The 25,756-nt window shown below is 33.2% G+C and overlaps 1 protein-coding gene across 1 annotated transcript in view; it reads right to left on the bottom strand.

Annotated features, from left to right (window-relative positions):
• Positions 1-25,756, bottom strand: part of LOC145941118 (uncharacterized) — a 47,607-nt gene that overhangs the window by 5,002 nt on the left and 16,849 nt on the right. Inside the window, exons 2-11 of the mRNA XM_083047002.1 lie at positions 7,992-8,115; positions 5,067-5,166; positions 4,428-4,561; positions 2,966-3,355; positions 2,127-2,843; positions 1,441-1,660; positions 1,235-1,342; positions 981-1,072; positions 470-862; positions 127-259 (exon numbers count right to left, since the gene is read on the bottom strand). Coding sequence (XP_082903128.1) covers positions 127-259; positions 470-862; positions 981-1,072; positions 1,235-1,342; positions 1,441-1,660; positions 2,127-2,843; positions 2,966-3,355; positions 4,428-4,561; positions 5,067-5,166; positions 7,992-8,071 — 2,367 coding nt within the window. The 5' untranslated portion in view covers positions 8,072-8,115. The remainder of the gene's footprint in view (positions 1-126; positions 260-469; positions 863-980; positions 1,073-1,234; positions 1,343-1,440; positions 1,661-2,126; positions 2,844-2,965; positions 3,356-4,427; positions 4,562-5,066; positions 5,167-7,991; positions 8,116-25,756) is intronic.

Genomic DNA, 25,756 nt, shown 5'->3' with positions numbered 1-25,756 from the left:
AATTTCAAATCAATATTTGGAGAATAACAAAAATAGAAAGACAAATTTATCTATTTTCGTTCCTTATGATATTTAACTTGCATCAAATAGAAATAACGTAACAAAAATCAATAGCGAAACAAGCACCTCAACGAGAAGTGTCTTGCCTGCCGGACCGCCATCAAGGGGAAATAGGAATTTCTCCTGATAACTGGGCGATGGACATCTCCTATAAATCCTTGTTTGTACGTGGGTCTGCCTATCGGGTAAAAGACACACCCTACGAAAAAAATTATTTTGAATACTTGTGCTCGAAAGTTAATTAATTAATTAGTTTTGAGAAAATAGCAATATTTTTTCTAAAAGAATTACTTATAATTAAATTTACAATATAAGATATTACTGTACAAAAATTAATACGATATTCTAGTTTCTGAGAATAACAGTATTATATTGAAGAGCAAAGAGAAAGAGGGAGAAAGATATCCACCTAACAAAAGTATCTTGCGCCGGAGAATCGTCGGCGGCGACGAGATCTCTGGCCTCCAGGACGCTGATGACCAAATCGCCCTCGCAATCACTTCCGCGACCGCCCCATCTCTCGTGCTCGAGTCCGACGCAGATGTGGCCTACAATGGGCGCTTCGAGATCGTTCAGATTAATGCTGGTGTCGGAACATACGCTCTCGCAACTGATCGCTCTCTTCAAGGTAGATTCGTCAGGCGGCGGTTCCGGCTCGGGACCGAGCGAACTTCGACGATTTCCCAATCTGGTAAAATCGTTGATCCCATAACCTAGATACGACTCCTCCAGACTTTGCGAAAGTCGTCTCTTCAATTGCACCTCCTCTAGGGCGGCGTAGAGTTCTTGGCTGTTTCTTCTCCTAAAGATAATACATTTTATGGGCAACGTATTTGCTTTTACAGCCTTAACAAGATAATGAAGAGGAGACAATCTAGAGGAACATTGCGTAATTTTTTTCTACAATGTCCAATTCTTACCTCGATGGATCGGCATCGAATTCTACATATTCGTGAATGCCGTTCAGTCTTTCCATACTTTTACGTCGTTGTTCGAGGCTGTTGAAAATGTCCTAGAATATAGATTTTTAATAAATTGATGATGAATATATAATTCATCATGATGAATATATAATGAATAAATATCTGAATATCTCTTATATTAAATATATTTCTTATAATCTGTATATATCTTTCTTCAATCATATTACGAAGAAATAAAAAAGAACATGTACCTCCGACGTTCGGGTAAAACTTGGATCTGATAAATAAGTATAAGACTCGTGATTGTTGTCTTTAACCAATAAAGGAGACGACGGTGGATCTTGTAGACTATTGTATACCTGCAGGCAAGAAAAATATCACAGATTGAAAATAAGAATAAAGATGAATATAAATTATTGTTGATATTATATATAAAATAGAAGGAATAAATTGGTACTTCTTGCGCCGTTCTGTGAGCTTCCAGATTCAGTTCAGGACTATAAAGATCGGAACTCCGTTTCGAACCATCCAGACCGGTCACATCCGGATCGGTTTCCGCATAAATATCTTGCATATCTTGCAAGTATTCAGCGTCCTGTAAATTATCTTCGGTATTTTCGTTTACGAACGATGGAAAAGTGAGCCGCTGTATTTGTTGCGCCGAGGAAAGCACCGAACTGTAGAAAAAGTGTTACAATTCAATAATAAAAAGGTCTGTTAGAGGTAAGAATGAATGTTATAAGAATCGGTAGTAGCCGAAATTAAATGCTTTCCTCTCTTTTTTTCGATATTTCTTTTAAATTCTAATTAATTTAAAAATTTTAATAATTTTACAATTTATTTCTTTTTCCAAAATAAAATTAGTTCCTCATCATCATAAAAGTCAAAATTGCAGATTTATTATATCATTAATTGATTATATAGGTATATATATATATATATATTAATTTAAATATTTAAACAACAGGGTAGTTAAATTAATCGACCAAAACTAGCCAATAAATTTAATATTTAATATTATATATATGTATAAATAATAATATTCAATAATAATAATAATAATAATAATAATAGAATATTAATATAATAATATTATAATAATATTAATAATAATAATAATAATAATATTTAATAATAACTCACTTATAAAACTCCGAGGCATCTATGTAACTCTGCGTGGTGACGGATCTGAGCGCGCTAAAGATTTTCTCGCCGGTGGTCGGGCTACTCTTCTTAGGGATTTCTTCCGGTGGATCTGGTGGCGCGGGTGGCGGGGGTATCGGACTCGAGGCCGATTCGCTCGTGATCTTCGTCTCGTCTTCGATCGATCCCTGAATCGCGTTCGCGAACAGTATCGACTCCCGACTCGGGTATGCTTGGAGTTCGTTCACGGGCTCGTAGACGGGAAAGTCGGGTAGACTCTGAATGTACTGGGAGACACGTTGGAGATCCTGCGACTTGGACAGAGAGCCATGAAAGATGTACGAATCGACATCCTCCTGATGGCTGGAAACGGAGCTCTTGAATGGAGTCATCTCGATGTTCTGCACGTCGCCGTTCTTTCGATTGTGATCACCGTTCAGCTCGTCGCTGTTCTGAAGCATCTTGGAGACGGTCTGTGGCCCGTATATCGATTCCATGATCATCTGACTGGTCGCGTTCGACGAATTTGTCGCACCGAAGCTGTTCGGTAACCCTCTGGAGTCGTTCCTCACGTACGATCGCGCGACATGATTCCTCTGGACGATTTCGTAGCCACCGTAATTCCGATTGACATCCTCGCTATCCAGGTGACTGTCCAGGGGATGACTCATCCCGTACCTAAGTCGCGCCGGGTCTTTGGAAGGAGGGTCGAATTGTCTATAAAGTAAGTAGTAAGTGATCAGAGATCAAATAAAAGCAGCTCTATAGCTTCAGCACACATTTGTGGTCTCCAATTTTTAAATAAAAAGAGATTTCATAATTTTTATTGCATACGGTACCTGATGGATCTGGAATCCACGTGGTTCTGATCGGTATAAGGCGTCATTTGAATGTTTTCTACTATCGTGTTTGCATCGTCGAACAGGAAGGCGGAATGTTCGATCAACGGTGGAAAGGGGCCGTGATTCTTCGGCGGCTCGCTCTGAAAGAGAAACACGGACGGACCGGGGGGTCTCGATCGTATCGGTCCTCTCTGCAACGACGGAGGCGGTGTCAGAGGACCTGGACCGGCCTCGTGCATCTTCAGGTAGTCGACGGTGCTCGGCGTCTGAAGTGGCGACGGCCTCGGACGAGCGGTCGGTCGTGGTTGAGGAGCTGGTCGTAGCGGTTGTGGCGGTATCGTGCTGCCGCCGAGGGGTGGATGTAAATCCCTGTCGACAGCCTCAAATCTGTATAACAGTATGAGTGGTATAATATAATTCTATACGCGTAATGAGGCATGTGAGTGAATACATAAAATATTTCAGAGTTCTCGGCTTTTTAGACTCAATCTGATTTAGTTTTATATTTTATCAAAAATTTATATATATATATATTTCTGATAAATCTCCTTTTGTATTTATATATATATATTTTTTTATAAAGTATAAAACTAAATCATTAAATTTAAAAAATTGAAAACTTTAAAATATTTAATATATCTATATATATATTTCCGATAAATCTCTTTCTTTGCATTTTATATATATATTATATATAATATTCTGTGCAACAATAAATATAAATAAGAAGATGCAGAGAAATTACTTATTTATTAAAATAATTTTTTAAATAATTTATATTTATATAATGCTCTTTATAATCTGAAAATTTATATAAAAAATTTTAAAAAAAATATGTGTGTGTGTGTGTGTGAAAGAGAGATTTTTTAAGATAGAATATAGATTTTTTTTATTTAACTTAATCAATTTGATTGAGAAGCACATACGTACGATCGAGGATTTAATTAATAATTTGATAAAGAAAGCTATAAAGTATTTGAGGTTTTTTCCGCGCAAAATAATTTATTTACGCTGTCGTATAGCTTTTTCAGTTTGCAATAACATGAGTGATATATAGAATATTCCAACTGGATTTAATTAATTTCTTTGAAGGTACGAGTGCAATTAATTTAATTGTGCTTTGTGACGCTCTTGCACAAAACACTTTGTCATGGAGCTTCTCGTATAATACTTTCTAATATAAATAAATCCTTTTTATCGTAATATCAGCGTCAACACTGCAGAGAAATATATTTCAAACTAATTTTAATCGAAAAAAAAAGAAACTTTTTCTTCCGGGAACTTGTTTAAAGGTCTCCTTGTTTAAGATCTCATAAGTCATGCTAAACTTTTTCTTTTTCCTCTTCTCGCGCTTACGCGTTTTCAATCGTGAACATTCGTGGGTGTATATATATATACACACACACACACGAATATCATAAAATTGTACGGAGATTTAATTATCGAATCGGTCGCATACCTAGTAAAAGCGCCTTGCGCGTCTAGCCGGAGGTCGCTATCGCTATGCAGGAGATGTTGAGAGGTATTCCCAGTTTGGCGATATAGGCCTGGTATTGTCTGGGCGGTTGGATGCTGAGCCTTCACCAATCCCACCTGGAAATAGTGTCATCGTGAGAAATGGCGATGCAAAGTGATCGATATGATAGAGCGAGTCTACTGAAGAAAATTTTCTAAAGTTTCTGAATGAAGAAAGTTCGCATTTAATCAAAATCGGTTTAAAATATTGAGAAAATTATCGTACAAGTATAGCTTATATATATATATATATAATTAATAATTAATATTTAAAAATTATTAATAAATCATAATTAATAATTATTTTTTTTAATTATTAAAATTAATATCATTTATACATATAATTAATAAATAATATAATACTGTCAGATTATACAAAAAAATATTTTAAAATCTTGTGATAAAAAATTCCATCGATTTTATCAATTTTATTTGAATATAGAAAAAAAAGCGATTATGTAAATCAATATCTTTTTGATGACATAACTATGCGTAAGCTATGCACAAAGAACAATAGAAGTTTTCTGACGGAAGCTACAATGTAACCAGGATTAACTTACGTTTTCCGAGAATACAAATTTACCTTTTCCTCCCGAGGTGCCCAAAGCCAAGAAAGCCTCTGCCTCCACTCCTCGCAGACGCTCCAGACATTCCTCGTTCCAAATTGCCATCCGATGCAATATCTGCGGGATTGACGCAAATATAGAAGCTAATTATGCCGGTGTGCCACAAGATAATAGGCTTGTTCAAGATAGTAACTCGGAAATATCGGATATAGCGTATTAGAACAAAGGGCGGAATGCGATAGCCCAAGTTGACTGATCGCTCGACTCGTTTTATAGACATCAAATTTATAATATTTAATTAGATTTATTAAAATAATTCGATAATAAAATTATAATATTGGTTCTTTAAGTATCAATTTTCAACGCGAATGCATTCGTTTGCATGTTACATTTTGCGCAAATTATACGGTAATTAAATTATTTCGCTCTTTGCTCCTATTAACGATGATTTGATAATTAAACTGAAATATTTTTCGAATTTTCTACATAATTTTCAAATTTTAAAGAGCGTTATATAAAGCAATTATTTTAATAATTATTTTAATAAGCAAATATAATTTTTCTGCGTTTTTTGTTTATATTTGTTGTTGCTCAGAATAATTTTTTTAGCATGTAACAATAGTATTTTAAACGTAAATTCTCTCAAGACTCGTATGTTAGTCGAGCGAATTATTATTTTTGGAAAATTGCTTTACACATTTCCCAATTTCGCGTCTATTATATCATTTCACAATGCAATAATAATCTAATTATGTCTCCATTCGCGAAACAATTATATGAACTAACAGTTACCTAATTATTCTCCTCGTAATATTAATACTGTCGAGCGAGACAGGTTTCGATTTATTATCCCGGAAAAGAATGGTTCAAACTTGTGATCTCTCTGACAGAAATGCACCAAATTGCTGGTGTAATAATTATCCGTTGTGAATGATGGCTTCACCTGTTGCACGCATTAATGCGTTTAACAATTTCTAGATTGCATTATTATATTCTTGCGGCACCGGTTAAAAGAAGAAAGGAAAGAATTATCCAAAGACGACCGAAGACTAAAGGCTGTATATAAGTTTTTCATTTCTCGATCGTACACTGAGAGAATTTTCTCTTAAAATTTATCCTGAAAATCATGGTAATCGTGGGACAATATGGTATGGAAAGAATTTTATGAGAATTTCTCTGATTAATATTTATCACAATAAACATAATAATATCTACACGTTAAAATATAAAACATGTTTGAGTAATTTTACTAAACTGCATAGTAAAATTAAACATTTTATATTTTATTGTACTAGATATTATTTTTATTATTTTATTATTTTATTATTTTTATAATAATAAAATAATATTTGATAAATAAATATTAATCAGATTCTCATAAAAATTCTCATAAAATTCTTTTCATACCATATTATCCCACGATTACCCTGATTTTCAGAATAAATTCTAGGATAAAATTCTCTCTGTGTATATTAGGGTGGTCGTTATATGGGTTTTTTCAGAATTTTAATGTTGGATAGTCGTAAATCGGCTTTAAATGTGAACAAAAAAATCTCTAATTTTTTCAGATTTTTATTTTGAGTCCTGAGTCTCCCTGTTGGCACGTAATTTTCTTTTTCATTTAAAAAATATTTATTTAAGTTAGTTCTAGTCTAAAATAGCGACATTTTATGAAATACGTTTCATTGCCGTGAAAATAGTAAAACATCGTATATGAGGTATTTCACTCGAGTTGTGTGTGTTATACTACACACAAATCGAGTGAAAAAATTTAAATTATTATTTTACGGAGTAATCAATATATCGATTAATTTATTATTTTCCATTGATTTTTTTTGTTGAAGATATAATTTTTTTTTGTATTCTTTTTTAATACAGCTTATTTTCTTGTATTGGTAGTCCTGATGATACATTGGGCTTTTGTTTTAGGTATTTCACATGAGAGCTTAATATCTTAACACAGTTCTGCAGCTGCTTCTGTTATCAATTTTTTTTTTCTGTTATCAATTTTTTTCTAAAAAAAAAAAAAAATTATCGAAAATTTGCGCTTAATCATTGAGCACTGGAATGGAATTCCCTACACATCTTTTTCCTATATAATCGAAAATAACGACGATTTAAAGTTCAAGGAAGATTTAAAAAAATATAAGATACGTCGTTATATTGCTTGAAAAATGGATAAAAAATAATTAACTGAATTAAAAACACCCACGACTCGTGTGGAATAGCCCATATACGATTTTTGACTATCTTTTATGAAAAATTGAATAATTTTGTTCACTACTTTTGCAGTTGACTCCATCTAGAACTGAAGTAAATTAGTATTTTTTTCAAATTATTAAAAAATATCATATAAATAATATTTAAATAACATATAAATGAATAAATAAATGAATTGATATAAGAATATAACATAACACACAACTCGAGTGAAATACCCCGTATACAATTTCATGCTATACCTCACGGCAGCGAAACTTATTTAAATCAGGTTTGTTGATTCTATTTTTAATCTAAAAATTACTTAAATTGGTATTTTTTTAAATGGAAAAAATCCACGTGCAAACAGGGAGACTCAGAGCTGAAAATAAAAATCTGAAAAAATTAGAGAATTATTTTTTCTACATTTGGAGCTGATTTATGACCATCCAACATGATCTTCCATTTAACGACCACCCTAGTGTATATATACGTGAGCGCATAAAACAAACGCGTTTAAATAAGCAAATTCCTTATTATTTTTATTATTTTTTTATTTTTATTTTTCTACTATTTTTTATTTATTTGTTTAAGCACAATCCCCAAAGAAATTCTTAAAAATCAACTACAAATGGCCTTTGATCGGACAAAAATTTTTATTCTGGAAATTGAATGTTGTGTGTCGCGCGTGATATTGTGTTTTATTTTATTTCATTTAGATCTCTCTTGGATATTATGATTACCTTCTGCAAAGGACAAGTGTAGCGCCGGCAGCGATGACGATGAGCAAAGCCACTCCGAGACCGGTGAGAGCCCAGCCCATTTTTGCGAATGCTAAATCCGATAAATCTTACAAGACAGCGGAGCCTGAAACATATGTATAGATGAATTCGTCAAAAGAGAATCTTCATTATTTGTTTATTTTTTTTAAATTTTTAAATCCATGCCTTACGGCTTTAAATGACTTCCAGTTTATACACTTAATTTATGTGTACTTGTATTATTAAGGGTAAAACTTTACACATTTAAAACAGTTGAAAGTTACAAAAGTTAAAATTGCACATCAAATAAACAAATCAAATAAACTTTGAAGCTTAATATTCAAAAGTAAAATTAAAATGAAAATGAAATGCAGTAACGATCGAAACATGTTTATCTTTGATTATTATTATTTGATGCAATTTCAAATGCAAGAAATATTCGCTGTAAATTGACGCTACATATGTATGTATATGGCACATACGACTGTAAAATAATGTACGGAAAAATATTCGAATAATATACAGTGGAAGATTTTATTTGAGGAATAAAATATTTCTTCCAAAAGCATGGTTGATTTGAATGTATGTACGTGGGTGGAATCGATCGACCACGAATTTGACAGAGGAAAAGCATCAAGTACTGGATTATATAAGTCAGAGGAGTGCGGTGTGGCCCTTGCAAAAGCACTTTTACCTTTGTTCCTTCGCTACTCTTTCTCTTTAGCGGAAACAATGGTGGCAATTAGCGCAGCGCGTAAGATTCTAGCTCGAGATTCGGGAGAAGGCAAAGGGGCACAAGTACATCTACTCAAACACAATATAGTTGCAGTCTCTCCTTCGCCCTTCTTACGAAACAAAGGCCAAAAAAGATCTGGAAGATACCTCGCGGGTGAATTAATCTTTAGTTTAGCATCTAAAGATCGATGCTCTTCTTTGACTGCGCAATGAAAATATCAAATATCTTTCGATGTAACATCTTGGTTTACATCTTCCCTACTGTTTCAATATCGTGTATCTATTAATATTGTTGAACATGCATATACAATGCGTATATGAAAGTGTTATTGTTGCTCTTGAGCCAAGATTCAACGGTAATAACCAGAGAAAGTGGGTCAGCCACGAGCCTAAACCATTACATGTCTCTTACATTTATGTTACTATGTCAAGGTAGCTGAGATTTTTGAAATCTCTCGGATTTGATGCCTTGTGTTTTAGACATTTTGCGAGATACAAATTATTATATATATTTTATTTATTTTTATATAATTTTTTTATTTTCTTTATTTTTATGCAATATTTTATTTTATATTAATTAATATACAGAATATTTCATCTAAATATTAATTGAAGCTTGTTAAAGTGAATATAAATCAAGAACAAAAATTAAATACCAATGCATTGTTGTACATCAGCTTTTTCGCACAATTCTTTCGGCAAGGTGCAATTTTTAAATTAAAAAATTCTTACCTCGGTATTATAAAAAAATAATTGCTACAAAAAATAAATTTTAGATTAAATATTTTTCCAGAATGTTTTCGGTTCTCGAAAAATGGAAAGGTTATATTTACTCAAAAGTGTGCGCGATGACTCTACAAAGAATATAGAACAGTTCAATAAATATCCCGATTTATTTTATTTACATAGACATTAAATATATTCCAAGTATGTATTTGTTAAGAGAGTCAACTAGAGCTAAAATTCTTGTACAAAAGTGTACCGGGTGTCCTATTTTAAAGGACCCACTCAAATATCTCAGAAACACTGCGTTAAATCGAAAAATGTTTCCTACAAAAGTTGTAGGGTTTCGAGGGGGACATAACATAGTAATATTCATATGACCTTGGGCGGTGCCTCCAAGGTCAAGTGAAGGTGAGAATGAATTTTTTAAATGGAAACCCATATTTGTTATTATAACATCTTTTTCTACTAATTAATTTGAACAACTTTTATCTGAAGCATTATTTTATTTTCCTAATATTTTTTCTTTTTTTCAAAATTCATTCTCACCTTCATTTGACCTTGGAGACGCCGCCCAAGGTCATATGAATATTACTATGTTATGTCCCCCTCGAAACCCTACAACTTTTGTAGGAAACATTTTTCGATTTAAGTGTTTCTGACAATGAGATATTTGAGTGGTCCTTTAAAATGGGACACCGGTATATATCGTATACTTTTCATTATTACCGATAATTCGTAAAGTAAAGTAGAATCGAACTTGGCGAGTTGTCATGAATAATTCGCACGTGTAAATCATTTGGCGTAGAAACCGTCTGTTACCTTGAAAGTTTTTACCTCGTGACGCACATAAATTGGATTAATGATCTCTCGGCGGCTTGTCGATCTTCCGTTGAAAGAATGGAACGAATCGGATTTTGTAATCAGGTATCTCGTGGAAATTCATTTTCAATCGTCGGTTAGCTCGCGCGCTCAATAAATAATAATATATACACACCCGGCGCGTATAATAAACTAAGACAATAAGCTGATTAATGCTATAATACATAAAATCCAATCGCCGATGCGATGTATAGTAGTCGCTAATGCCGCTTCTGTACTTCTATAGATTCGCTTTTAAGCGGTAGATTCCGATAAGCTTTGAACTTTCTCCGCGTTGTTGTCTGGTCCATATTTATGAGACACTAGTAAATTCAATCGTGCTGCAAAGAACACAATGTGCCGCACCCACGGTTTCTAATTTACTCCTATCTGGCGTTTCCTGCATCCTCGTAATGTGTCCGACAATATTTATACAGAGTGTTAAAAAAAAGGGTCACATATTTTGAGAGCAAATATAGTATTGATCGAAACAAGAAGAAAAGCCTAATCAACATGAGTCCTATAATTAATATTTTTAAAGATACAGGCTATCTTTCTATTTGAGCTTTTTGCCCTTTTAATGTTGGTCGTGTCACCTTTACAATGCAGTAAACAAAAGAGTACAGAAAAGAGTAATAAAAAATCATGTCTACCATTTTCCGTGTGGAATAATAAGCTTTTATTACATATGTTCACTGATTATACTCTAATAAAACTTTATTGCTCTCTTTTTAATGTAATCTCACATGATACACAAACCCATTGTTATTAACCCAATGTGTTACTATAGCAAAACTAGTAAATACTCTTTTGTTTACTGCATTGTAGAGATGACACAACGAACAAGAAAAGGATAAAGAGCTCAAATAGAAAGATAGTCTTCGAGATATTAATTGTAGGATCCATGTTAATTAGACTTTTTTTTCTTGTTTTGATCAATACTACCTGATCTCAAAATATGTGACCCTTTTTTAAGGCTCCTGGTTCCTTGCTGACCATGTCGAAATCGTGACGTCAGAGGCGAGAAAACACACGCTAAAGTTTCTTAGATGCCATTTCGAAATAAAAAAATATTTCGATGAAACAGCACTTCAGATAGCTTTAGCACACTCTTAAAAAACCCCGAAAACTATCCTTTTCCCTTTATAATCAATCAACAGCTGTAAAATGTAATATTATGAACCCCAGTCCGTCTGGTCTTTGCACATGCGCAGTCATTCCGCATGTCAAAGTCTGATATCTCGATCATTTTACAGATGTTGATTGATTATAAAGGGAAAAGGATAGTTTTCGGGGTTTTTTAAGAGTGTGCTAAAGCCATCTGAAGTGTTGTTTAATTGAAATATCTTTTCATTAAAAAATGGCATCTAAGAATTTTCAGCGTGTGCTTTCTCGCCTCTGACGTCACAATCCAATATGGCCGCGGTGAGCACCCAGGAGCCTTAATATGTAATGACACATACATGTAGCAGAAAATTTGCGCTGACAAAATTCATACATTAAAATTATCGGATAATTAAGCGATATTAGATTATTTAGTAATATATTAGGACCGAGATGAAATAGGCATTTGCTACGTATTTTCTTCCTTTTTCCATGTCATGTAAATATTTCACATGCCCAGCATATCATAAGTATGTTCCGTTTCATCAACAGGCCGAATCTCGTCATATCGGGACGAGGAGAGGCGGAGGAAAGAAAGTAAAATATTGAAGAGTGAGTCTATCGTGAAGTATACAGCATGCATCGGAAAATGCCCGAGGGAACTAGGGATGCGGATTAAATATTTGCCGGATATTTGACTAGTACGCGCTTGATTTCTCAAATCAAATATCCTGCATCGGCGAATTATTTTTTTATCAAGTTTATCGGAATCTGCGTTTATCCCTCGTTTAATTCTATCTACATATAGAAGAGCTTCATTAAAACGATAATCGATTATTAATCATTGGCTCTGACTGTTTTCAAAAAAAATATATATTTTCGAGGGGATTATTATTGCCTCGAACGCCTCGTCGAATATTTAGAAGTTATAAATTTTAGCATATTATTTGCCCATCTCGCGTATATTTAATGGCAGATTCATTGATATGCGGATATTTTTTCTCGTGGCGAAAATCTCGGAAAATCAATAGTTTCGCAGTTATAAGCGATTGAAGACTAAATATTTTCAGCGAAACTTTAACAAAGTTTCAAGATGTAGGTGTAGCAAAACGTAGGAGTATTCTGAGTTATAATTTCAAGAAGACCTTAAGAGAATTTCAATTCGAAATTTTTAATCACCAACGATACGAACAAATAAAAATTGAAAAGTTGAAGACGACGATTGCTTTACTTGACATTTTCACCGAGAGAAGATTTTACTAATATTTCAGAAAATTTCTATTTCAAAAAAAATATTTTATATTTATTATATTTTGTATTTCTATTTATTTTATATTTATATTTATTTATATAAATATTTTATATATTTTATATATTTATTTTACATATTTATTATTATGTATGTGTGTTATATATTTTTCTATTTTTTATTATTATATTTTTTCTAAATATTTTATATATATGTATATATATATATATTATTAATATATTATAATTACTAATTTTATATTTATTTTATTAGATACGTAAATTAAATTTCAAAAATTTTATTTTATAAAATTTATCCATACATTTAAAATCGCGATTTGCAAGAGATGTTAATTACGTTAGTGCAATTATTTTTGCCAAAGCTGTTTCACAAGTATAAAAATGAACCGTGCAATATTGGGTTTTGTTTCAAATAAAGTCAACAACCTCAGCAAACTCTAAACTCTTGTATATACTTGTATGCTTATCAATCAATCTTAGGTGTCGGCAGGCGTCGTTCGAACTCGATACGACGTCAGACCGATCGATCTGCTCGTCATTTTATATATATATATAAAAAAAAAAAAAAAAAAATACGTCGCTCCGCGAAAACTAACTAACGAGGCTACGATCTTGCGGGTTACTGGGTCACCCGTTAGGCGAATTTAATATGGCTTAGGATCGCGCGGAATTTTGAGACTTCCGCGCATTCTCGACCCTCTCCTCCCCCATCTCCCTCTCGTGAGAGAGTTTTCCTCCTTCCGTCGTTATCCGGAGATAAGAGGGGCCTCAAAGGAGGAAAAGAAATTGTTCGAGAGAAGGATAGCTAGATTGGAATATACGGGAAGAGAGAGCTCGCGCGAGGAAGAGCAGGGATTTACAATAGAACGTGTACCGAGAGCTTCTCCTCTTTTTTTCCTCCCTTGTGCTAGCTTCGCATCCTTCCTTTTGTACGCAAACCGAATGGACGAATGTCGAGAAGAGCGCGTGGAAAAGAAGTCCCTTGAGGAACCTCCCTCCGTTATAACTGCGAGACTAATCCCGGGAAAGAATTTTCCTCTCGTCCCAGGAGAAAAAGATAACCAACGCTTCGATATATTGCCGTCTCTCACTTTTCGTTAATTATTTAAACAAAAAAAAGATACCACCCGGTAAATTTTCCGGGTACGCTTTATTATATACAATACGTTATTATTATTATTATTATATTTATCCACCGCGCACTATGCTTGCATTGTTGATACCGTAAATAAATTATTTAATTTATTTACGGTATTATTTAATTACATGTAATTATTTAATTACATTGGTTAACTATTAAACGTGATAAAATGGAAAACACAATAGTTAATTTAGATGTGAGATCGATGTTGAGGTGACAAATTTAATTTCAGCGAAGAGAGGGATTGTCGACGACAGACATTATCTCGTTGAAATTCATCACGAAATGTAATCTTCGTATCGACTTTTATATTATACATTTAACATCAATAGATCAAATCAACGTATTCGTTCTTGTACGTCGACGGTGAAAAATATTGACGCGAATTAAAATACGAGAGGTATGAAAAAGGTTAATAAGAGCCAGGAATTAGAGAACAAAATTGTTTTGTAATTCTTCTTTAATTATTTTCAACGTTTCGGGAATTTTTTTTACTAATCGATATGCTAAGGATGGTCCAAAGGAAGGATCAAAATGTTCAAAATAATTAAAGAGGAATTAAAAGACAATTTTGTTGCGCCTAATATCTGCGTCTGGCTCTTATTAGTCCTTTTCATATCTGATTTCGTATTTATATATATCAGAGCCTTTTAAATTATTTTATAAATTAAAATTATTAAGTATTATTAAATATTTAATAATTTTAACTTATATATTATTTTAATTAAATATTACTTTATAAATTAAAATGTTAAGCGATTATGGCAGACACACAAAAGATTAATCAGCTCCTTTATAATTCCGGAATAAATCGGAAAAATTAATTACAGGGAAAAAAATTCGCGAGTATAAAGAAAATGGTCGAGAATATTATTTGGATCCCCTGTTCGTAATATCTTTTATAGAGAGACCTAATAATAGAGGCCTCGTAAGGGGTTCGTTTCTATTTCCGAAGGGGTGCTCCCTTTTATAACGCGTACGTCAACGCATGTTTCTGCGATGATTGAGTCAATCGCTTTTTTAACCTCGTCAACCATCCGTTTCCTCATTCCGCGGTACTTCCGGTTCGCGTAAATACTCGCAATTCCATCTTTCCATACGTTTTCCTCGAATCCTTCTCTCGGGCTTGAAAACGGGGCGGAAATCAATGGCTGAGACAAACCCCTATTCGATTTTCGCGATGGTCGCGGCTCATCGGAGTCTGGTGAGCCATGTGACACGTTCACACACACACACACATACACATACACATACACGTGCGAAACTATCTGGATGGTCGACGCTATCTGTGGTCCTAAAAGAGTAGTAGTAAATGACTATGGTCGCGGGGTAACGTAATCAGATTTGCTAGAGAGCGATGGGTTCCATCAGCGCTTCCATCTTTGTCTCTCCCTGTCTTTCTCTTTTTCTCTCTCTCTCTCGTTCCCTGTATACGTCTGAATCTCTGCTCTTTGTCTCTCTGGACATCATTAATTTTTCAATTCATTTATCTCATTCGTGTAGTAAAAGATTGCTGAAGATGGCATTTCTTTTAAACAACGCGCTTTGTAAGATTTACACATGTAATACAAGCGAGTAAAATAATATTCATTACTTTCAAATAGCGTCGTATTTATCTTGAAACAAGAGAATTGAGAATTCTGCAACCTTATTTCAGTGAGAAATACGCTATCGTGAAATTGTGTGAATTATATGTATAACTTGATTCTTTCTCTCTCTTTCTCTCTCTCTGCCTTAGCGTGGCCTTATGCCATAAGTCAGGCAAATTAGGTACGACGAAAAGATCGATCCATCGTTTCACCTTCGCTTAAAAAAAAAACGCCCACACACGCATAAGATAGATCAGAGGGCGCAAAGAATAAATGCAATTATCGCGATGATATATCATATAAAAGAGATCGAATTGTGCAAAGCATCGGCATTTTTTTTTGTTGCAAGAGAGAAAGATAAGTCTTATATCTCTTTAGAATTATATACAAAAAGTAGTATTTTATTTATTATTTTATCTACCGCCGCGCAAGCTTGACTTCTCGGGCTCTTTTTGGATAAACTTCCGAATACGACCCACGCCCGATTGCCATAAATTTTTGTAGAAACACTGTAAATGATGTCAAATGATTGTCCTTAAGCGGATTTTCACCGATACAAACATTTAATGCTAAAAATATTAAAATAACTTTCTATATAAATTATTGTCGGTAATTATATAGAATAGGGCCTTTTCACATGGGTACACACACACACACACACACACACACACACACACACACACACACACACACACACACACGGGGGGGGTGCAAGGGGGCCTTTGGCCCCCTCCCGCACCCTCCCCGCCGGTAACCAGGGTGGACCTCGCTTCACGTTGTAAAGTATATGCCTAAACACAGTGAATTCCAATAGAGACAATCAAGAAAGATATATTCAAATAACATAACACATTTAATACCAAATATATATAAAGCGTCCTAAGATATACAATATACATGGTATATAAAGAATCCTAAGAAATACAAAAATAGAATATCAGAACGAAAACGTCAACAAGAAACAATTTATATTATTCTTTTTTTAGCCAGAATATACATCTTTAATGTCTTCAATTAATTTTTTAAATGGATCTAATTTATGTTTTTTTACATCTCGCCTCCACAGAAACTCACACAAATGATCAGCCATATTGTCTTTCGTAATTCGTAAATCGTAAATAGACAATAATTTATACAGAACATTATTTTAATATTTTTAGCATTAAATGTTTGTATCGGTGAAAATCCACTTAAGGACATTCATTTGACATCATTTACAATGTTTCTACAAAAATTCATAGCAATCGGGCGTGGGTCGTATTCAGAAGTCCACCCCTCTTTTTTACGTCCTAAATCCGTCGTTACGGAAACACGCAAGTAGTGCAAGCTTAACATAAGTATACAACGTGGCCTTCTTCGCGCCGAGCTAAAGCTTTTATTGCCGGTTCGTCGGTCTCCCTCCCCGACAGTCCATTTAATTACCTTGAAAGCTGGGTGGAGACTGGAGGTTGGCCACCTCTTCCGGCTTCCATGTTAATAATGCACTCAGATGCATCGTCGCTCGTGGCAAGTACATCAAGAGATCTTCGCGGTTCGATGCTCTTTTGAGGGATGATAATTCCATTCGGGCTTTAAACTAACAACGATAATGTGATTTGCCCATTAATATCATCATCGGTAAAATGTATGCACAGTTGGAAAATTTGTGTTTTCTTGTTAAAAACGGTCCCCGTTAAAATTTTTGTGTTAAATTAACATATTGCTGTTGTGTTAATTGAACTCAAATGTTAAATTATTAAAGTAACTGAAAAAAAGTGTAAAAATAACACAATGTGTATTTACTTTTAATTTTACACAATAAATATGTTCGATATTATTAGTGACAAGATTTATCTGTTAAAATTTACAGAAAAAAAATGTTAATTTTACTTTATAATATAAGTGGGGATGATAAAATGTAAAATTAACAATTTTTTAAGTTAATTTTTACATTAAAATTATGTTAATTTAACACAAAATTTATTTTAAGTTTACTTGAAGTTTGCATTTATTTTATGTTAAAATATTAACATAATATTCGTGTCATCATTTAACATATCCGTATTGTGTTAAATTAACACAAAAATTTCTGTGGACCGTTTGGGACATGTGATATTTGTTAAATTTAACACAAATTTTTCAACTGTGTGCTATTTGCTCTTGTGTAATATCTCGCTCTGTTCATTTATTATAGCAAATTGTTATGTCGTAGATACGATAGAGCCTCGGCATTATTATTCGATGAAATTCTACATTATTGCCGTCAAAAATTTCATATCTGTCGAATCAGAATCGCTCGTGACAATAGAATCGGCTTCAAAGGCTCTCTCTTTCTTTCTCCTTTACCGAGTTTCGCGTTTCTACCTCAATTGCAGCCTTGGTCGAGTTCGCGATTTAAACGAAGGATACCGCGGAAGCAATTACTTTGTTCCGTTATAGAGGAAGAGTGATAGGACCCTCGGGATAGATCGACGTGATTCAAGACGGTTTCCGATCTCTGAAATATTAATCGCTGGTATTTTTCTCGATTAACACTAATAGATTAATTTACAGTAGCTATATATACAATAGTTACTGTAAGAGTCGTAGTCTCATGCGAATGTGTAACGATTATATTTTTGTAACAGCTGATTAATGATACATATATATATTGTACACAGAGAGAATTTCCTTTTAGAATTTACCCTGAAAATTATGGTAGAACAATCTAGAAAGAATTTTATGAGAATTTTTGTTGTGATTAATATTTATCACAATAAAAAATAATATCTATCACAATAATATATAAAATATGTTTGATTAATTTTACTATGCAATTTAGTAAAATTAAACATGTTTTATATTTTATTGTAATAGATATTATTATTTTTATTGTGATATTAATCAGAAATATTAATCAGAGATATTCTCATAAAATTCTTTTCATACCATATTGTCCCACAATTACCTGATTTTCAGGGTAAATTTTAAGAGAAAATTCTCTCATTGTCAGTGTATATAATATAACGTAATATATTATATATGTATGTCACTGGCGGATCCTGGGGGGGGGGGGGGGTTAAAACCTCCCCTTGCAAATTAAAAAAAAGTTTTGCTGAATTTGTTTAAAAAATATAAATAAAGAAAAACAAACATTAAAGAGCTATCGACGTCAGGATCCGCTAGTGTATATATATAAGTATAAGATACACTGTAAATTATACTCATTACGCATTCAAGGAGTTAAGTTTAGATTAAGTCAGACATAGGATGAAATGATGAGATAATTTCATTGCACGAAAATAATTAGGTGAAATTCTTTATATCTATATAATATATATTATATCTATATAATATATATTATACCTATATAATATATATTATATCTATATAATATATATTATATCTATATAATATATATTATATAGATACAAAGAATTTCGCCTAATTATTTTCGTACAACAAAATTATCTCATTATTTCGTCCTATGTCTGACTTAATCTATACTTAACTCCTTGAATGCGTAATGAGTATAATTTACAGTGTATCTTATACATACATATTGTATATATTATATAGATATAAAGAATTTTGCCTAATTATTTTCGTGCAACGAAATTATCATCATTTTGTCCTATGTCTGACTTAATCTAAACTTAACTCCTTGAATGCGTAATGAGTATAATTTCCAGTGTATCTTATACATACATATTGTATATATTATATATATATAAAGAATTTCGCCTAATTATTTTCATGCAACGAAATTATCTCATCATTTCGTCCTATGTCTGACTTAATCTATACTTAACTCCTTGAATGCGTAATGAGTATAATTTCCAGTGTATCTTATACTTATATATATATATATATATTATATAGATATAAAGAATATATATATTTCTCCTAATTATTTTCATGCAACGAAATTATCTCATCATTTCGTCCTATGTCTGACTTAATCTATACCTAACTCCTTGAATGCGTAATGAGTATAATATATATTATATAGATATAATATATATTATATAGATATAATATATATTATATAGATATAATATATATTATACATATATAAAGAATTTCGCCTAATTATTTTCATGCAACGAAATTATCTCATCATTTCGTCCTATGTCTGACTTAATCTAAACTTAACTCCTTGAATGCGTAATGAGTATAATTTCCAGTATATCTTATACATACATATTGTATATATTATATAGATATAAAGAATTTCGCCTAATTATTTTCGTGCAACGAAATGATCTCATCATTTCGTCCTATGTCTGACTTAATCTATACTTAACTCCTTGAATGCGTAATGAGTATAATTTACAGTGTATCTTATACATACATATTGTATATATTATATATATGTATAAAGAATTTCGCCTAATTATTTTCGTGCATGAAATTATCTCATTATTTCATCCTATGTCTGACTTAATCTAAACTTAACTCCTTGAATGCGTAATGAGTATAATTTACAGTGTATCTTATACTTTTATATATATATATATATATATATATATATAGATACACTGTAAATTATACTCATTACGCATTCAAGGAGTTAAGTTTAGATTAAGTCAGACAGGACGAAATGATGAGATAATTTTGTTGCATGAAAATTATTAGGCGAGAAATTCTTTATATCTATATAATATATATACACACTGGCGGATCCTGGGGGGGGGGTAACCCCCCCCTGCAAATTAAAAGAAACAGTTTTACTGAATTTGTTTAAAAAATATAAATAAAGAAAAACAAACATTAAAGAGCTATCGACGTTGATCCTGGAATAAAAGCTAATAATCATGAAACCAAAAATATTAAATAAAATAATTTTGCAACCCCCCCCCCCCCATTATCGACGTCAGGATCCGCTAGTGATGTATGTATTATATATATATATATATATATATATATATATATATATAATGCAATCTATATAATATACATATATATATAATATATATATATATAAATAATATAAGTATTATAATATAATGATATATTATATACATATAAACTGTAAGTGGAAATTAATTAAATTATTCTCCTTTTTATATATATTCAGCGAACACAAAATTTTATGCAAACATATTATGTTCGTTGGTCGAGCGCGAAGGGAAATCCTTCCTTCGGACACGGCTGACCATATTCCGTCTAGTTCTACTTTTCGCGGCGCGAAAAGCTGCTGCACAATATGTAAAACATGACTTTCCGTAAGATCATGTCCATCTGTCGCAGCGAGATATTTTACACGCGAAGTGTCATTTTTCGAAACTCTCGGAAAAACCGAAGAATGTTTTTCACGAGAAAAATAAGTCGTTTTATCGCCATCATTTTTATAGAGAATAGAATATTGACATGTATATTTTAATATATTTATCATAAGACTTTAACATCGCTATTAAAATTGTTAATAGAAATAATGCCTTATCGTCGCGACGTCTCGTCTCTCGTCTCTCTTGAAATCCATATTTCATCATTTAGTTAATTAAAAAGAGACTTAATTAAAACCTTTCATTTTAAGAATGTATTATATGCGAGTGTATTTAAACCACAGTAAATATGTAGCAAGAGTAGTGATTAAAGTCAAAGCGCAAAATTGAAAAGAGGCTGAATTTAATTCTCGTAACACATATACATATACAAATAACGATTATAAACGTAGGCTGCGCGTTTATAACACTTATCGATTTAGTCACACAACATTCAACCTCGTCGTTACTCTGTTACCACTTCACCACTCGTGAGGACGAAGACCACGTTACAAGGTCGAAGAGAAAAATCCATATCTCCCCGACGAATTCCGGGAACACACTCGCTCATTTTCTGTAACATTTGAGTCCCGCGTGATAATAATTATAGGAATTCGCCGTCCCCCAATATTGATCAAATGTTACAAAAATATACAACCGTCGCACGAGACTACGCGACTATTCGATTGATCGTTGACATAGTTCTATTTTCGGACTCGTCGCATCTCGTCATTACCGGATCGATGAACTTAATTGCGATATCTGATTCGTTTTCGTTAGATTACGCACTCGAATACCTATCTTACTCGAGCACCCAGTTAGGTCCCTTTGACATTTATGCAACAACGCATTAGCAGATGTTATCACCTAGAGCAACCATATACAAGTTTCTTTTTAATTCTGTTTAATATAAATTTTACTAAAACTTAACAACATATATGTATTTGTGATCTCGATTAAAAAATTTACGACGTAATTTAGTAATGGTGGATGACGAGTTGTCACGATGGATCACGCATAGCAAAGTTCACGGCGACATGCGGAAAAGAATAAAATTAAAAAAAGAGTCGTGGTACAGAAAAGTAATTGATCAATTGGCCATTAATTTTCTCTCTCGGTAAATTGTAGCTATCTGTGTGTTTCGTGGAAATTTATCTCTCCGAGAACCTTGCAAAATTCTTCCATCAGAGATTACGTATCAATATCGGCTCATCAATTACACCCTTTTTTCTCTTACTTAATGCTGTTTAAATTGAATAAGAGTTGGAGTCTTTTCGCAATTGCTGTTTGCGAAAGTAGACGACTTCTTCCCGAAGTTTCTTCCAGACGTTCTTTTACGAAACCATCGATGGCCGATGCGAAATATCGAGAAATAATGGAGGAAGCGCGTTGAAACAAGATTATTTCTCCACGTGTAACGCACACAGAGAATAGACTCGCTCGTGTGCATTATGTAATTTACATCGCGATTCAAGCGTTCACACGTGCACCGAATCAAAATCAGAGGTCCGATCGAACAATGATCGGCTTCATGTCATAAAGAGTTTGCTGCGTCTAACGATAAATAATAATATATACACCGCGTTCGTATTCTCCATGTATATAAATATCCCCAGCATTATTATTATTTACATTCGAATATATACTCGTACATATATATACGCGGGACGAATGTCGAAAACTCCGCGAGAGTCGCTCTTACAACGAGCTTATGCTTTGCAGTTTATATACAGTTTGTTTTGCAAATTCCCGGCTCTCTGGTTATTGTGGCTTACACGTGACATATCGACGCGCAACGCGGTCGCACTCTGGTACAACGTACCGGTACAGATCTACGTCTGTACTGGTGCCGACCTATCGTGGTACGCAGGAACACAGCCCCGAGGCACGCTAGCTATTGGCATCCCGGTATCCGGAGAGAAAGAGAGAAGAGAGAGAGAGAGAGAGAGAGAGAGCTAGAGACAAAGAGCTTTAAGCTCTAGCTGGGGGTATTGGACTATTGGAGATTCTTCCTTCGTCCCTCTACCCTCAACCCCTCGGCCGACACATCGTCTTTCTTAGTTCACCACCCCTTCCTCCTCTTATTTTCCTTGCGTTGTTCTGGACTGCTGCCTGAATGAACGACGAAACTTATTAAGCCACACCCGCCAGCTGTCAGCTTCATGGGTTTCGCCAGTGTATTTTCCAAAGACGAATAGACAGCTGAATCGCGCGGCGGTGAACACAATGAACACACGACGACGAACGGGATGTGTTCAGAGGGGAGAAGCGATTAAAAAAAGAAAAAAAATTTTTTTCAAAGAGGTGAAAAAATATGCCAAGTGTGCGAGCCGAGTTGAATGACTCTCTCGTGACGTTTCGTTTTTTTCCGACCATTCGCAAACCGAATAACTTTGTTCGATTATTTTTATGTGCCTTTGAGTACGATCGTTTATATTTATCTCTCTTTTTTTTTATCTTGTTCTTTCTCATCGTTATTGGTTTTCTCCAAGTATTCATTTTTTATGAGGTTCTCGCTAATTATTTTTAATTATACGTATCTTAATTAAAAATTATAAAATTGGAAAGGCAAAATTATATTTACACATGATTGATATATATATATATATATATATATATATATATATATATAATAATCTCATTCACTCTAGAGAAGAAAAGAACGTTAAATTCAGAATCTGTCTAACAATGTCTGATTTTTCGAACAAAATCAGTCTCGAAAATTGAATCATGCTAGACGTTAATGGACGAACGATGTCGATGTAATATTTCTATCATCCCATGCATCACTTTGTCCCGTTTTCCTTTTCCCTCATCTTTACGTGCATAGTTGAACGGAAGCGGCAAATAACATGAGTCAATGAGAGACGGAAATAATGGACAGGAGGCAACTTGATATAGTCCTACACGACCTACTTTGCTAGTTTTTATCAGGATCTCCTCTCTCTCTCTCTCCTCTCGCACCCTCTTTCGTCTCTCTTATTTTTTCATAAGTCACTCCACATTTCTCTTTTTCCACATCCGATTTCTCGCGCGCTTTCCTCTCCCATTCAATGTGCTCGTTGAAAAGAAAAAAGATAACGAATAAAGATGCGAAAACTTCCGCGGCATCTTTCTCCGCAGATCTTTCTCTCCGCAAACTGAAATCGAGGGCGAAAATAAGGCACGAAGCGCCGAAAATCGATTATATCTGTAGGGCTGCCGGAATCTTCTGCGCGGCAGAAATGTCTTGATAAATTTACGCGGTTGGATAAGAGGAAAATTTATGTAAATGGAAAATATACGCGGTATATAAAAAGTACGCGAGACAAAACAGTTCGAAACTATTCTAAATCTACAATCATTCGTGTAGAATTGAATAAGCTTTGCTACATGTTTATCTAATTCTTAAAAGATTAATTAATATGCTTTTTCTTCTGTGAAAATTTATGTTAAAAATATAAAGACAAGAGAGACATTCGCACTCTTTTTTTTTGTGCAAGTCTTCGAATAGTTGAGGGTCACTTGTTAACGATGTTCTTTTTTGCCGGCGAAACTTGTCGACGTATAGTGTTTAAATTGTCGATGAAAGTTTTACACTTGGAATGAGTACTCGAGATCGCTAACTCGGTTGGTTCGGTTTGTAACTAGGTGGTCCACTGATCATTTAGCTTCATTACTTGTTGAATGCGAGCCATTGTCTAACGCCGTTTATCCTACCTAAATGGATTTCTAAGCGAATCGATAGGACAATAAGCTCACACAAAGATGATTACTATACATTGATTATATTCTCTGTGTACCGTTCACGCGATTTGCAGAGTAATTGAGGTGGGGCACCTACAGTTGAATGACTCGCTGCCATTTCCAAAGTAAACAGCGAGCGAGTTCGTAAAGATGCAATAAGGATCGAATTTTTCACCATAATTTCATGCACAAATCGATAAACATCGCGCAAAAAATTATTATCAGCTATTTAAACTCGTAATTTTACTATAAGAAGTTTTATATGTAATTTTATAATATTTTTTTGTAACCATAATTGAATTTTGTAATTTTGTAAATATAAGTTTGCAATTCTAATTGTAATTGCAATTTTGAATTTTGTAATTTTTGTAAATTTCTAATATTTATATTACATATACAGAGAGAATTTTCTCTTAGAATTTATCCTGAAAATCATGGTAATCGTGGGACAATATTGTATGGAAACACTAGTGGATCCTGACCCCAAAAATGGGGGGGGGGGGTTGCAAAATTATTTTATTTAATATTTTTAGTTTCATGATTAGCTTTTATTCCAGGATCAACGACGTCGATAGCTCTTTAATGTTTGTTTTTCTTTATTTACATTTTTTAAACAAATTCAGCAAAACTGTTTCTTTTAATTTGCAAGGGGGGGTTTTAACCCCCAGGATCCGCCAGTGTATCTTATACATACATATTGTATATATTATACATATATAAAGAATTTCACCTAATTATTTTCATGCAACGAAATTATCTCATCATTTCGTCCTATGTCTGACTTAATCTAAACTTAACTCCTTGAATGCGTAATGAGTATAATTTCCAGTATATCTTATACATACATATTGTATATATTATATAGATATAAAGAATTTCGCCCAATTATTTTCGTGCAACGAAATTATCTCATCATTTCGTCCTATGTCTGACTTAATCTATACTTAACTCCTTGAATGCGTAATGAGTATAATTTACAGTGTATCTTATACTTTTATATATATATATATATATATATATATATATAATATAGATATAAAGAATTTCGCCTAATTATTTTCGTGCATGAAATTATCTCATCATTTCGTCCTATGTCTGACTTAATCTAAACTTAACTCCTTGAATGCGTAATGAGTATAATTTCCAGTGTATCTTATACATACATATTGTATATATTATATAGATATAAAGAATTTCGCCTAATTATTTTCGTGCAACGAAATTATCTAATCATTTCGTCCTATGTCTGACTTAATCTAAACTTAACTCCTTGAATGCGTAATGAGTATAATTTCCAGTATATCTTATACATACATATTGTATATATTATATAGATATAAAGAATTTCGCCCAATTATTTTCGTGCAACGAAAT

The sequence above is a fragment of the Prenolepis imparis genome, unplaced genomic scaffold (genome assembly GCF_030444845.1).
Source record: "Prenolepis imparis isolate NDT839.2.m4 unplaced genomic scaffold, iyPreImpa1.0 SCAF_1, whole genome shotgun sequence".
Lineage (NCBI taxonomy): Eukaryota > Metazoa > Arthropoda > Insecta > Hymenoptera > Formicidae > Prenolepis > Prenolepis imparis.
This window is presented reverse-complemented; position numbering and strand designations above follow the sequence as displayed.